The sequence below is a fragment of the Corvus moneduloides genome, chromosome 22, assembly GCF_009650955.1.
Source record: "Corvus moneduloides isolate bCorMon1 chromosome 22, bCorMon1.pri, whole genome shotgun sequence".
Lineage (NCBI taxonomy): Eukaryota > Metazoa > Chordata > Aves > Passeriformes > Corvidae > Corvus > Corvus moneduloides.
Window position 1 is genome coordinate 4,216,875 of NC_045497.1, and position 12,945 is coordinate 4,229,819.

Below are 12,945 nucleotides of genomic sequence, written 5' to 3' on the forward strand. Positions count from 1 at the left end.
TTCCAGGGCTGATGGGATCAAATGAGCTCCATCTGTGTTTGCACACAAACCCCAAAACTGCTGGGTTTGAGCCAGACTTTGGGAGGAGCTACAGCTCCAGACTCAAGAGGATGGCTGGTAGTAAGAGAGCATGTGTGTCACCAGTGACTCTACAATGTGTGACAGATCTCCTTTTCAGCTTCAAATGCTTTTGGAAGGTATGTAAATTATGGCTCAGGTACCATTAATGAGGGACCAGAAAACTACTCTGCACTTCTGTTAGAGCTTTTAAATGCAGTATTTCTTTCTACATGTAGATCAAGAACCACTTCTTAGAAATATTCTTACTCCTAGAGGAAAAAAGTCAGCAAACTGTTTTGGGGGTTTTTTTATTATTTTTTTAAGAAATACAAAAAAAGCACTTTTTCCTCAGTGGCTGGGCTATTTAGTGCTTTAACACTCAAATGCTGACACCCATTCTATTTACATAAACAGGTTCTTGTTCTGTATTCCAAAAGAAAATTCAAATGTGGCTGACTTGGACAGTTCAATTTCTAGTTCACCAAAAGATCTCTGAATTCTGTGGATTTGCCACGGTCCTGATATTCACCTTGTTCTTCCTCAGGGAAGTGGCAGCTGCAGGCATCATCTTCCTGAATTGACTGTTCAGGTGTGTGCACTGAAGAACAGAATCACAGAAATCAATTAGGTTAGAAAAGACCTCTGAAATCACTTAGTCCAACCTTTGACCACACACGTTGTAAACCAGACCAGAGCTCTGAGTGCCATGTCCAGTTGTTTCTTGAACACCTCCAGAGACAGTGACTCCACCACCTCCCTGGGTAGCCTGTTCCAATCTTTAACAACCCTTTTTGGGAAGAAATTCCTCCTGATATCCAACCTGAACCTCCCCTGATGTAGCTTAAGGATGTGTCCACTTGTCCTGTCACTGGTTGCCTGGGAGAAAAAACCGACCCCCATCTGGCTACAGCCACATTTGAGGGAGTTGTAGAGGGCAAGAAGGTCTCCCCTGAGCCTCCTTTTCCCCAGGCTAAACAACCCCAGCTCCCTCAGCTGCTCCTCAAAGACTTACCCTTCAGATCCTTCCTCAACTTTGCTGCCCTTCTCTGGACTCACTCCAGCACCTCACTGTTTCTTGAAGTGAGGGGCCAAGAACTGGACAAATTTCCCCTTTCTGTTTTATTTATTCAGCCATCTTATTTCGCCATTCCTCAGTCACAAGTGCACGAAGTTGGGAAGAAAAAAATCTTCCAAGTTATTCTACAATCTGAAATTATTCCTCTACAGCATGGATATCTGACAAAACTAATTTATCATACTTTGTTTTCCCTAATTCAGCAGGGCCTCTAGTGCTCTGTTTGTCATGGCAATGAAAGGAAGACCAACATGAAGGAAATAGATTTTTGGACTGCTATAGTCTTCTGTATTTAGAATTACACTAGAAGATTCAGCCCTTATCCTTAGGACAGGGGAAAAGAAGAGAAAGGGAGAGAGAACCCCCCAAAAAACCAAACAAACCAACTATAAACTTCATTGAATGGAATTAGCTTCATCTTTGTGCTGAACTCTTGAGTTTGCCCAGGGCTTAGCTCTTGGGGGGCAGTGCTGGATTCAGGCTGACTCTGCACCTGTGGAGCAGTACGTCCAGACTGATGTCCCCTCTTCTACTGCAGCCAGAGCTCCAAGACACTCACTCACTCCAGGCCATGGGTACTCTCTCCGAGCAGAGAGAACTGCAAAGTGTTACAGCCCCGCAGGCTTGGAAGTACTTCCCCGCTTGGAAGTATTAAACTGAACTGGCCTTTAACTGGAGCAGCAAAGCTCAGCTGAGCTTTTTCACCTCTCACGAATACTTCACTTCTAAGGATAAACAGGCACTTGACCTAACACCCACAGTGCTTTCTGCAATAAAAATTCCAAAACTGTTTCCCTTCAGTTGCTTCTCACTTACAAGGCCAAAAAAAAATGAAGCCACTGCAACTATCTTTGAAAGACACTTAACCTGGATTCCTGATTTCTGTCTAGTTTCAAAAAGAAAAACTGAAGAGTGTATTTATCTTACTTTTCTTGAAGACAGTGTGTAGTTTCTTTTTCTGCCAGACACTGAAGCAGATGCACAAAGGCAGCAGAAACACTATGCACGACAGCCCAGCCACAGCAAGAGAAATCCTGATCATGTCTGTCTGGACATCATTCCCTAGGAAATAAACAACATTCTCTAAGAGTATTTACAGAACAAAATTCTACTGCCCCTGAAGTAGCGGAAAACTTTTGTCGCCCACCTTGCTTCTGGATAAGTCTGCAACACTGGAAATGCATAGAAAAAAGGACTTTTGCTTTAAATGGAAAATGAATGAGCTGTACTATGTTTAAGTAGATCATAATTCTTTACCTCTATAAGCAATATTATACAATGACTCACCTGGCACAGTGATAGAAACTGGAATTTCAAGAGACGTGGTAGGTAGAGTAGCGACTAAAGTGGGATTAACTGAAGCATGTTTGCAAATGACATCTTTTGCTGGAGTTCCAGGCTCCAGGACTTGGTTTCCAGAGCACCTGAAAGACATTTACAGCAAACAGGGAAAAGAAAAAAAAAAATTTAAAATCCAGTCAAGTGTAATAGCTGTAGCATTTTTTTTTTTAGCTTACTTACTTTGTCCAGTTTTTACAGGAGCCATTGCGCTGATCATTAAAGGTTCCATAGCGGCAAGTCCGGCAACCTTCAACAGACAAGGATAGGTAAAATTGTACAAGATAAGCATTTAAAACACAAGATGTGAAACATTAATTTTGCCTGCTTGTACAGTGACAGAATTACTATTTCATAAGCCACTCTGAGTATGCAAGGCAAGTCTTTCCCTGTCAGCCACAGACCAGTACAGTACTTGGCTACAAAGCCAGTTGATTTGGCAGAAGATGCCACAAACCATGCCTAACTCCAGGGTTCCCAGTTCAGTTTCCCTCATGCTGGCAACCAAAGCACTGCCATGCAAAAGGAACTAACTGGTGCATGATTTGAGCTGTAGTAGGGCTCAGAGTGTGGTGAGTTTGTCTGCTCTTTAGCTTACTCCACCACCACGCAAAGTGTTTAGCAGCAGTGGCAGCTTTTATCTTGAGAGGTCCTTCCTCTATCTGCTTCTGCACTGTGCAAGAGGCAGTGCAGTGTGTCTGGTGCAGGAAGCAGAGGGGCTTTCAGCTGCTGGGGAAAGGTGATCCTACCGTTCCCGGTGCTCTCCTGGCCCACGCCACAGCTTCGGGTGCAGAAGGTGCAGCCATCACCACCACAGCGATAGCCCTCCTTGCACGTGCATTCAGCATCACTTGTTGAGGAACACTCTTTTAAATACCGGAATATTCCTGCAAGGGAAAAAACAAGTCTTAGGTTACAGCATGCATAGCGTGGAGCAGCAAAGGCTCGGACCTTTGCTCTCACAAAAATCAGGCTGGTGGCTTTAGCGTAGGCGCGTAGCGTTATTTGGCCAGTGGCGCGTCTCCCCCGGGCAGGTGCCGCGTCGTTGCCGCGGGAGGTCACAGAAGGGCTGGTGGCGTCGCCGCCGGTACCTTCGCACTTCCGACACATTCTGCAGTCGCCGCGTCCCGCCGCGCTGGAGAAGGTGCCGGCCGGGCAGGGCAGGCAGGACGCGCAGTCCGCGCTCGCCACGAATGTACCTGCGGGGCGAGACACAGCGGTCACCGGGGGCCGCGCCCGGCGCATCGCCCCCGCCCCGTCCCGGCCCTTACCCGCCGGGCAGTCAGCGATGCACGGCACCGCGGCCGCGGGCCCCGGGCTCAGCGCCAGCGCCAGCAGCGCCGCGGGCAGCAGCGCCCGGCCCGGAGCCATGGGTGGGAGCGCGGCGGCGCGGCCGGCGGGACTGCGCGCGTGGCGCCCGGCGCCGGCCCTTAGCGGCCGCCCCCGGGGGCTCTGGCTGCGTCATCCCGGGGGCGGCGGGGAAACCCCGGCCCGGCGGGGCTTTCCGGACCCTCCCAGAGGCGCGACCCCTCAGCTCTGCCTGGCAGCGCCCGCAGAGCTCTCTCACCGATGCCGGTCAGCGGCCGCCCTTTTCACCGCTGGGGCTTCCCGGTGAGTCCCGCGCGGAATCCCCGGGGGGCGAAAGGGGAGAGGCGGGGCTGGCAGGCCCCAGCAGAGGGGAGATGCCGAAACCACATGGGCATGACAGGGACACGCACGGAGCGCCACGGTCTGGCCGGGAGGGCGTGGCGTCCCACCCGCCCGAGGGAGCGCGCACCGGCGGCACGGGAGCGGCGCGGGCCGGCCTCGCGGCCCCGCCCCCTGCGGCCCCCAGCAGCCAATCCCCGGGCTCGGCCCCGCCCCCTGCGCCTCCCCGCAGCCAATCCCCGGCCGCGGCCCTGTCCCTCAGCCGGGCCCGGGGAGCGTGGGCAGCAGCGGACGCGGAGAGCGCTGCGAAGTTGATTGCGGAGTTGTAACTGAGGAGCGAACGCATCTGCCGCGTGTGCGTGCTCGGCACACGGGCAGGCACAGTAAGGACCAGCCTGTCCAGGGTTTTGGCGGAGCCCACTGTGGGCAGTACACCAAGCGCCCTGTACCGGGAGCTGAATCCTGCACCGATCCCAGGAGAGCGCTCAGCGAAGTCCTTCCCTATGACCGGCTCTCCTCACCTGGACTTGAGCTGCTCTGCCGGAGCTCTCGTGAGCCCGGCACCCTGGGGCCAGACCAGGTCTGCACCTGCGGGCAGGGTTTTACACAACAGGGTTTTGCAGTCCGAAAGGGCCCCGTTAACAGCTCTGTCTCTCCTTCAAAACACCGGAACTCCTTAAAACCAGGGGCAACATTATCCCTGAGCCATGGCCATTCCCTGTGCACCGTGAGCCTCGGGAAACAGAAGTGTCGGGCGGACGCTTCGGGCAGAGCGCGGAGAAGAGCAGGGCTCCGTTCTGCTCTGTTCGCGCGGGGCTGCCCGAGAAGGAGCAGCAGCAGCTCGGTTCGCGGTGCCGCCGTAGGAAGTGACTCTGTAAAGATGGGGCCACCGGAGCGCTCTCTGCATTCCAAGCGACCGTGAGAAAAGCGGTGCGTGCGGGACACGGACACGCAGTACGGGCGGGCGGCGGGGCCGAGCGGGGGCGGGGCCGGGGCGGAGCGTCCCAGAGCCGCCCGCGGCCCCGCTGAGGTGAGTTGTGGCCGCCGCCGCTGCGGCCCCCGCGGGCCCGGCCCCGAGAGCCCCGCAGGCGGCGGGCGGGGGGTGTCGGCGTGGGCGCGGGTGCGGTGCCCGGGTGCGGTGCCCGGGTGGCTGCGCTCCGGGGCCGGGCTCCCCCGCCGCGCCCGGCAGGCGGCCTCGGCCCCGGCACGGCCTTGTGCCGTCTCTGCTGCGTGGAATGGCGCCGTGTCCCAAAACGAACAGATGAGATCGTCGGGATGCGGCCTTTCCACCCGGGCTGCCTGAGCTGGTGCACCTTCAGCCAGCCCCTGCCTCTGGTAGCGGCCTCTGTGGTTGGGGCACTGAAGGTGTGATTTTTTTTTAAAACCCGCCCTTCTTAAGAGTTTCTGATTCAGCGCAAATCACCATCTCCAGAAAGGCATGGGTACTCACGCCGGGAAATAGGTTTGGTTGATAGATTTGAGGCGGCTTTGGCTGGCACTGAGGAGCAAATGGCAAACTGGCATTGTGTAGGTAGCTTGTTAAATGAAATGGCTGTTAGGTCTGTGTAACTTAGTTCTGCCTTCTCAAAAATCATCTTTCCATAGTAGTGGGACAGCTATTCACATATGCACCTGCATGAAGAACAGTACTAATGCTCAAGAATTTGGCAGTATTGTACAATAAATGTCTAAAGGCACTATGAAGAGACTGCATTTTGCTAAACTAGGAGAAAGAGTAAAGGTTTCAGGATCAGGTGCTTGTTTTCATCTAAAGAATTAATGAAAGATATTTTTGTTAGTTAAAAAGGGATGCAAACCATTATCTAGACTATTTTTCTTCAATAAAAAGCAAATGCAGCATTTTTGTATTGTGGCAATTCAGGAGTCTTTTGCTAGTTAGTCAAATTCATATGAAAATTTTGCAGAATCAATGTGTACCCACAAGACAAGCTATTAAGAAGCTCTAAGTTGTCCTAAAGTTATTACTAATACCTGTGATTTGCATGTACTTGATCAGTGGGGTTTGCATTGACAGTACATAAGGCTGCTCTAAAAGTAGGATTTGATATAGTGAATTTTTCTGCTTGGGCTGGTTCATCATGCTGCAGGATTTTGTGCTGGATATTTTTTAGAAGTAACGTCATTCTAAAGGAGGCTACCAATAGGGAGCAAACCTGAAAACAGGTGAAATTGCAGCAGGGTGAGGATGGTTTTCTTTTGTGTAGGCACCTAAATGCGTATCACATTTTATGAAGAGCTCTCAGGTACTACAGGCATTTCTAGATGGAAGATGCCTGCATAGGACAAAAATCTGTCTTTCTAGAGTAGTAAGCTGTGAAATACCTTCTCACATCACAGATGCTTTCACAGACTTCTGACAGACCAGTATGAGTTAGTGAGTATTTTATATGATGTAAAGAAATTGTAACTTAACCTTCAAATGGAAATTTGGCCATTCACCTAACTTGAATTTAGAAGCTAAAAAAAAAAAAAGTCTTAAGCCTGGTTTGTTCCATTTGCTAAATCCTGTGGTCTGCTCCCCCATCACACATGTGCACATGTGTTTCTTCCCCCACAAAATTGTGAAATAACCCAGAAAATCTATTGGTGAGATTTTGCAGGGGCACTGGTCGAGTCATTATTAAGTCACAGGAAACTCTTCATGAAGCATGCTGTGTGGAAACTAAAAGCCAGACATGAGGTCAAAGCTCATGCAAGCCCTTTTTGTAAGTGCTGACCTGGGTAGGAGTCAATCGTCTCGGAATGAATGAGGGTGTGCAAATTGAAAACAACTCTGCCACCCACCCTGAACCCCTTTCTGGCAGACACAGGTCATGTAAGCTCTTGATTAGGCCAAGCTCCTTCCTCTTCTGGTGCTGATGTGCTATGCCTCCCACTGCACAAGTGCCTTAATCTTTTAGTATCATAATGCATTCTTTTTAAAATCTCCTTAGTTAAACAGGATTGCTATGAATATTGATTAAAGCTAGTGAACCATTTTGAGGTGGTTTAAATGAAAGAACATGCAAAAGTACAAATTACTGTTAAATTTCAACATGAGGATGGATTTGTAGGAGGGCATTTGCCTTCTAACCACATTGTATCTTTCTACCCCTCTCAGCCCCTTCCTTTACAACCATCTCCCTGATAGAAGCCCCTCAAGAAATGGCCTCAAAGAGAGCATTGGTGATTCTGGCAAAAGGGGCAGAGGAGATGGAAACTGTAATCCCAACTGATGTTATGAGAAGAGCTGGGGTGAGTATGCAGACTGTGAAAAATCTCTGTGAGTGCATGGTCAATCATTGCCTCAAGTTGATGTTCATTGCCAGGAATTCAGTGTGTAGTCTGTTGTGTGAAATGAAAATTTACCCTCATCACCTTACTGGTTAGCAAATACTTGTGCCATGGACGTAATGAGCATGCCTGACAACTGACATTTGTTGGTAACCTTTCAAAAAAGGTGACCTTTCAAAATACAAGTCTAATGTGGACCAGAGCAAATGTTTCAAGTAAATCCTACTCTGTCAGAAAACACAGCTACTTCCATGTATAGTAACTGGAAGTACCTCTTTTTAGGGGTCTGAAAAGCTCAGTACATTACAGCTCATGACATTGAATAGCTTTTCTTGAGCTACTTTTGAAATTCGGTTATAAACTACAGTTCTGGCTGCTGGGATTCCTCACACTGTTTGTTACTCTTGCAGTTGTGGTAGCACACCGTTGTCATCTCATCAGGAATGAAAATAATACTTTAAATAAACACACCAACTTCCCTTGTATAGAAACGACTGAAATAAAAATTACCTTCTCCCACACCTTTGTCATTCCATCACTGTGCTCCCCCAATTTAGGTGTCATAAGAGGAACAAGCTTTCAGTAGTGCTTTGCTTTTCTGTGTACTACTTAAGAACTCACATAAAAGAAAAATGCCCCAGATCCTTGATTTGTAATAATAATATTTGTTCTCCTGTTAGATCAAGGTGACTGTTGCAGGCCTAACAGGAAAAGAACCAGTGCAATGCAGTCGAGATGTCTTCATTTGTCCTGATGCCAGTCTTGAAGATGCCAGAAAAGAGGTTGGTCATCACCCTGCTCTGGTACAATGGCCAGCATAGTCTTTGTCACAGTTTCTGAGGTGAATTTGGAAAGCTTATGCATTGCTGCTGGACACACGTTGCATGTTGTGTTTGCTCCGTGTAGCAGTGAATTGGAGAACTGCACATCCCACCGTGCTCCCCTTCAGTATTGTCATAGCCTGCTAGGTTCAGACAGATTTCTTAATTCTGCCCAGGTATTTGTTTTTGCAAAGTGTCAGTCACAGAGCTTTATTCTTCCTGCTAGTTGACCCAACAAAATACTGTGATTTGGACCAACTCAAGAATTCTGAGGAGAAGCTAAATAACGTTATAGTTAGACCTGTACGTAAGGTTGGAGCAAAACCACTTGTCTTTACTACAGAAGAGCTGCCACTTGCTTGCTGAAGCTTTTAAGTGCCCTAGGCCTAAAAGTTAGTTCTGTGAGAGACTTTACTGATAATAGGCTTTTCCTGGAACAGGAAATTGTATTTTTCCTGTGATTAGAACTGATTCTCTGATCATAAAGTGTTGTTCACTTTGAATCAGCTGCAGTGGTCTTCAAACAGTGTAATGTATGTATCAGACTCTCTTCAACAGAACAGTTTTACCTTTTCTTTGTTTAGGGGCCTTATGATGTTGTGGTCCTTCCTGGGGGTAACCTTGGAGCTCAAAACTTGTCTGAGGTAAAGTTCTGGTATTTTAGGAACTCATGGGCATTCTCATGAGTAGTGGGGTGGTCAGCACTTGCTTAGTAATCCTGCAGATTCAGTTCAGCACCTAACTGTTAATGGTCTTAAGCCTTCTTGTGACTTTATAGGTGGGACAGCTGGGTAAATTCTTGGACTTGGGTACCTGGTAAAGGAGAATAAAAATGAAAGGGTGTTGTGCATTGTGGGAAGATCTCTGTTCATATTCATATGAAGATGAAACAGTTGCAAATGAAGATTTAATTGCCTGAGACACAAAACTGTCCAAACCCAAGGGACATGCTCCTTTACAGTATTCTGTCTCTGGTGCAAAACTGTTGCAGTGGTGGTATGAATTCCTTGTGGAAGGCAGGCAGGCAAACAAATTGATCTATCAAATAGGATTTAGGTGGTATCACAGAGTTTTTAAGGCCTGGAATATGAGACAAATATCCCATATAAATCTTGACAGAGACTGTCTGGTGGTATCTTATGAATACTCTTTCCTTGTGTCACAAGACACAATTCGTCCTGTGAATTTTCAAACAACTTTCTATGGCCATGGGTTAACCAGGGTCAAGTACTTGCTGCAGTTCCTTCTGATTTCCTTCCTCTTTCCTTCTGGGGCAAGTATATATTGGTTTCAGTTTTTCTCGATGTTCTCATTGCCCTCTGTCCTGAGGCAGAGTGGGGAGATGCCGGTTGGTTTTCTGTATAAAACATGTTCTGTTTCACAGAATTTTCAGTGAAAATTATTTCAACCATGCTTCAAATAACCAACTCCAAACAATGACTTGTGATGTTTCCTCGTACAGTCTGCTGCTGTGAAAGATATTTTAAAGGACCAGGAAAGCAGAAAAGGCCTGATTGCTGCAATATGTGCAGGTGGGTTACTGAAGTGTCTTGCTTTGTAAAGCATTTGAATATTTTGAAGGAGCATGAAGAGAGTTTCCTGTTGCAGAAATCTGTGTTCCTGTAATTTAGTAGCAGGAATTTATGAATTTATGAATATATATAATATATACACGTACCTTTCAGCATCCGAATTTTTTGTAAATTTAATAGCAGAGAAATCTCTAAAACAATTGTGAACACTTATCCTGCAAGTTCTGCTTATTACCTATCTCCTTCCAATCAGTCATGTTGCTGTCTTTAAAATGAAAAGTTGTGGTAGGATGTTTTTTTAAGTATGTGCTTATTCTGGTGATCTCCCTGCAAGTACACAGCAGTGACAGAATGTCATTGCTGTAAATTTATCTCACATAACCACTCCTGCCCTTTAGCTTCAGAAAGAAGGCCAGAAATATAGAATTACAGTCTCACCCTTGCTGAGTTGCAGCAAAAAATGGACTTGGTTTGAGGAGAGGGTTGTCTGCTTATGTGTTCTACACAGCTTGGTATCCAGATCATGAACTTTGTAAGATTCATGTTTTAAAAAGCAAGGTGAAAAATTGCCAGTACTCGGGACTCAAAGCTGAGAGTGAGGAGAGAGATGATGAGTGCATAAAAGGCAGTCAGAGTGTGTTCTAGGAGGGGATTTTCACTTTTGTTTTCTGGTACATTGCTGGGGTTTTTTTTTGCTTTTCTTCTTCATTTAGGTGATAGTCACACAGAGCTGTGAACATTCCTCAACTTGGTGATGATAGTCTTCAGCTTCTTTATCTGTGTCTCTTACAGAACAATCCAAGTTCACCCTTGCCCAGTAGAGGCCTTTGCTTGTAAGCAGGATGATTCGTAGAGCTCATTCCAACTGAAAGCAAAAGAGGTTATTTCCTCTACTAAATCCAGAATTAAATGAATGCACAGAAATGAAACTCATGCCAGACAAATCCTGCCTTCAGTTTCTTTTGGAATTCCCATAAAGATTTTGTGTCTGATGACTTAGCACTTCTTGACACAAATTCCTTCCTCAATTCAGGCTAAGGAGGAAGTATGAAAAGAAACCAAAAACTGAACAGTTAGGCCATGATCTGTCCAAAATACTGTTTGGCACAGAACTGTAGCATGTAGAGACTTGCTCAAATGAAATTCTGTTAAGTCTCTAATTTAGGGTTCAACAAGGTTGTAAAGTATTTGTAGGTAGTTAGCGTTCAGATTGAAGTGCAGACCTTTTGTTTCTTAATGTAAAGCAGTTTTAAATAAAGTGTATTATCTGGAAGTTGGTTGTTCCCCACTCCTTCAAAGGCACTACAGTCATGGGTAGGACATCAGTGTGAACTGTAATGTGAGAGCTTTTTGCTTCAGAGGTAGGGCTGGCATCAGTTTTTATAACAAGTAGTCTGTCCATAGTGAGCTTTGGCCCCTGGAGGTCCTAATGCCCAAATGCCTGTTCTAGAAGTATTTGTAGCAGAGGCAGTTCCTCACTGGTGCAACTTTGTGTTCTTACAGGTCCTACTGCCCTTCTGGCACATGGGATAGGGTATGGAAGCAAAGTCACAACGCATCCTTTGGCCAAAGACAAAATGATGAATGGAGGTATGTTTCTGTCCAAACCCTTCTTAGGTTTTCTCTTTTTTTTTTTTTACCTGAACCCACAGTTTAAAGATGGGAAAAGAGCTTTTTTTATCTTACTTTGTCTCTCTGAATTGAGTCTGTATCACTGGCAAATAGAGGGCTGTATTAACATTGTCATCGTTGGGGGAATTCTGCTGCTGCTATCATATTAGGAGCATTTATTGCCTTAACCTCTTGAGGCTGAGCCACCTCTTTTTGGTTCTTTGCCTCAGTGGTCCCAACAGCAAACTCTGGGAGCACCTTTCCCACTCTCCTGTGAGTAGTGCTTTGGTTCTGTGGCAGCTGATAGCTCCACACCTTTTTCTCCTACCTAAGGGAAGTGGTGGTGAAATGCTAGGAAGGTCATTCTGTGAGCATTAATGGGTCTGGAGGTGAGCAGATGGGTTTCCCCAATTTCTTCTGCATGCATTTGGTAAAAAAGAAATTTGTGAACAGCTCCACAAAAGCAGTCTGACTTCCGAAAGTGACCCCATGGGAGCTGACAGGCTCAGTGAGTGTTTCTGGAGCTTTTGGAGTCAGAGGGGCATTCCCATACCTTGGGAATGAGCTCCCTCTGGGCCCTGTTCTTCCCTGAGGACGGCAGGCAGGGATGAGCTGCTAGGAGGCAGTGCTGAGGTCCTTGTGCCCTCTGTGGCAGCTGTGGGCACTGTGCTGGACACTGACCCTCTTCCTGTTGTGTATTCCCCCAAGCACACTACTCGTACTCGGAGAGCCGCGTGGAGAAGGATGGGAACATCCTCACCAGCCGTGGGCCTGGCACCAGCTTTGAGTTTGGGTTGGCCATTGTGGAAACGCTGCTGGGGAAAGAAGTGGCTGAACAGGTGAAGGCACCTCTAATACTGAAAGAGTGAAATGCTGGTGTGGGATAGGGACTAGGACAAATTTAGATAGAGAGTCTTACCCTTGTAGAATAACTGTAATGTGCACTGTTGTAAATACACTTTAATTGTGGGTGAATTTAGTAACTGTACTTACCTGAACTGGGATACCTTAACAAACCAAAGGTCTTCATTTCTGGAAAAAGATTCTGTTAGCAAAAATCAAAAAATAGCAGCCAGCATCTAATAATCCTGTTTAGTTCTTGGATGGCATTTAACAATCACATGGAAAACTGCTGAGTAAATAAAAATGAAGCATCCCTACTGGTGTGTTGTTCCTTTGTGTGTTTTCTCCCAACTCAGACCCATGAAACCTTTCCACCACCATGTACTATTCAAAACAACGTCTGTTTAGATTCTCACACAGTTCTTCTGAAGTCTGAGCTGAAATGAGAAGGTGGTCAAACACTGGAACAAGCTCCCTGGGGAGGTGGTCATGGCCCCAGGCCTGCCAGCATTCAAGAAGTGTTTGGACAACGCTTCTCAACAACACTTCTCTTGGCTGTATGGTTTAAGTTCTAGGTTGTCCTCTGTGGAGTCAGGAGTTGGTTTTAATGACCTTCATGAGTCTCTTCCAGCTCAGGATATTCTCTGATTTTATGACATAGATTATTAAGTTGTAACCTAGAATTAGTTAAAACAATGTTTAATTCCTTGTGTACAAATAAGGC

The 12,945-nt window shown here is 46.8% G+C and overlaps 2 protein-coding genes across 4 annotated transcripts; one reads left to right on the forward strand and one right to left on the reverse strand.

The window, feature by feature from the left end:
* Positions 1-345: 345 nt before the first annotated feature.
* TNFRSF9 (TNF receptor superfamily member 9) lies at positions 346-3,844 on the reverse strand. The gene is made up of 7 exons (XM_032131904.1): positions 3,745-3,844; positions 3,565-3,672; positions 3,223-3,360; positions 2,657-2,723; positions 2,423-2,559; positions 2,063-2,197; positions 346-658 (listed from the first exon to the last, which is right to left on the reverse strand). Exons 1-7 carry the CDS (start codon positions 3,842-3,844, stop codon positions 534-536), a joined length of 810 nt encoding a protein of 269 aa, XP_031987795.1. The 3' UTR covers positions 346-533.
* Positions 3,845-3,992: 148 nt separating this feature from the next.
* PARK7 (Parkinsonism associated deglycase) lies at positions 3,993-12,538 on the forward strand. Of its 3 annotated transcripts, none has more exons than XM_032131906.1 (7): positions 3,993-4,084; positions 7,242-7,375; positions 8,095-8,196; positions 8,820-8,879; positions 9,698-9,767; positions 11,271-11,357; positions 12,087-12,538. In XM_032131906.1, the coding sequence occupies exons 2-7, from the start codon at positions 7,286-7,288 to the stop codon at positions 12,245-12,247; spliced, it is 570 nt and encodes a 189-aa protein (XP_031987797.1). In that variant the 5' UTR covers positions 3,993-4,084; positions 7,242-7,285; the 3' UTR covers positions 12,248-12,538. The 3 variants fall into 3 exon arrangements, with proteins under 3 accessions (XP_031987797.1, XP_031987798.1, XP_031987796.1); XM_032131907.1 differs by lacking the exon at positions 3,993-4,084 and adding an exon at positions 5,132-5,150; XM_032131905.1 differs by lacking the exon at positions 3,993-4,084 and adding an exon at positions 5,324-5,485.
* Positions 12,539-12,945: the final 407 nt, after the last annotated feature.

Bases quoted from the DNA above. Each gene is read 5' to 3' on its own strand.
- TNFRSF9 (XM_032131904.1), bottom strand. From the start codon at position 3,844: ATGGCTCCGGGCCGGGCGCTGCTGCCCGCGGCGCTGCTGGCGCTGGCG. The intron at 3,673-3,744 runs GTAAGGGCCGGG...CTCGCCCCGCAG, and splicing joins CATCGCTGACTGCCCGGCGG to GTACATTCGTGGCGAGCGCG. The intron at 2,198-2,422 runs GTGAGTCATTGT...TTTATTTCCTAG, and splicing joins AGTTTCTATCACTGTGCCAG to GGAATGATGTCCAGACAGAC.
- PARK7 (XM_032131906.1), top strand. From the start codon at position 7,286: ATGGCCTCAAAGAGAGCATTGGTGATTCTGGCAAAAGGGGCAGAGGAG. The intron at 8,197-8,819 runs GTTGGTCATCAC...TTCTTTGTTTAG, and splicing joins TTGAAGATGCCAGAAAAGAG to GGGCCTTATGATGTTGTGGT. The intron at 8,880-9,697 runs GTAAAGTTCTGG...TTCCTCGTACAG, and splicing joins GAGCTCAAAACTTGTCTGAG to TCTGCTGCTGTGAAAGATAT.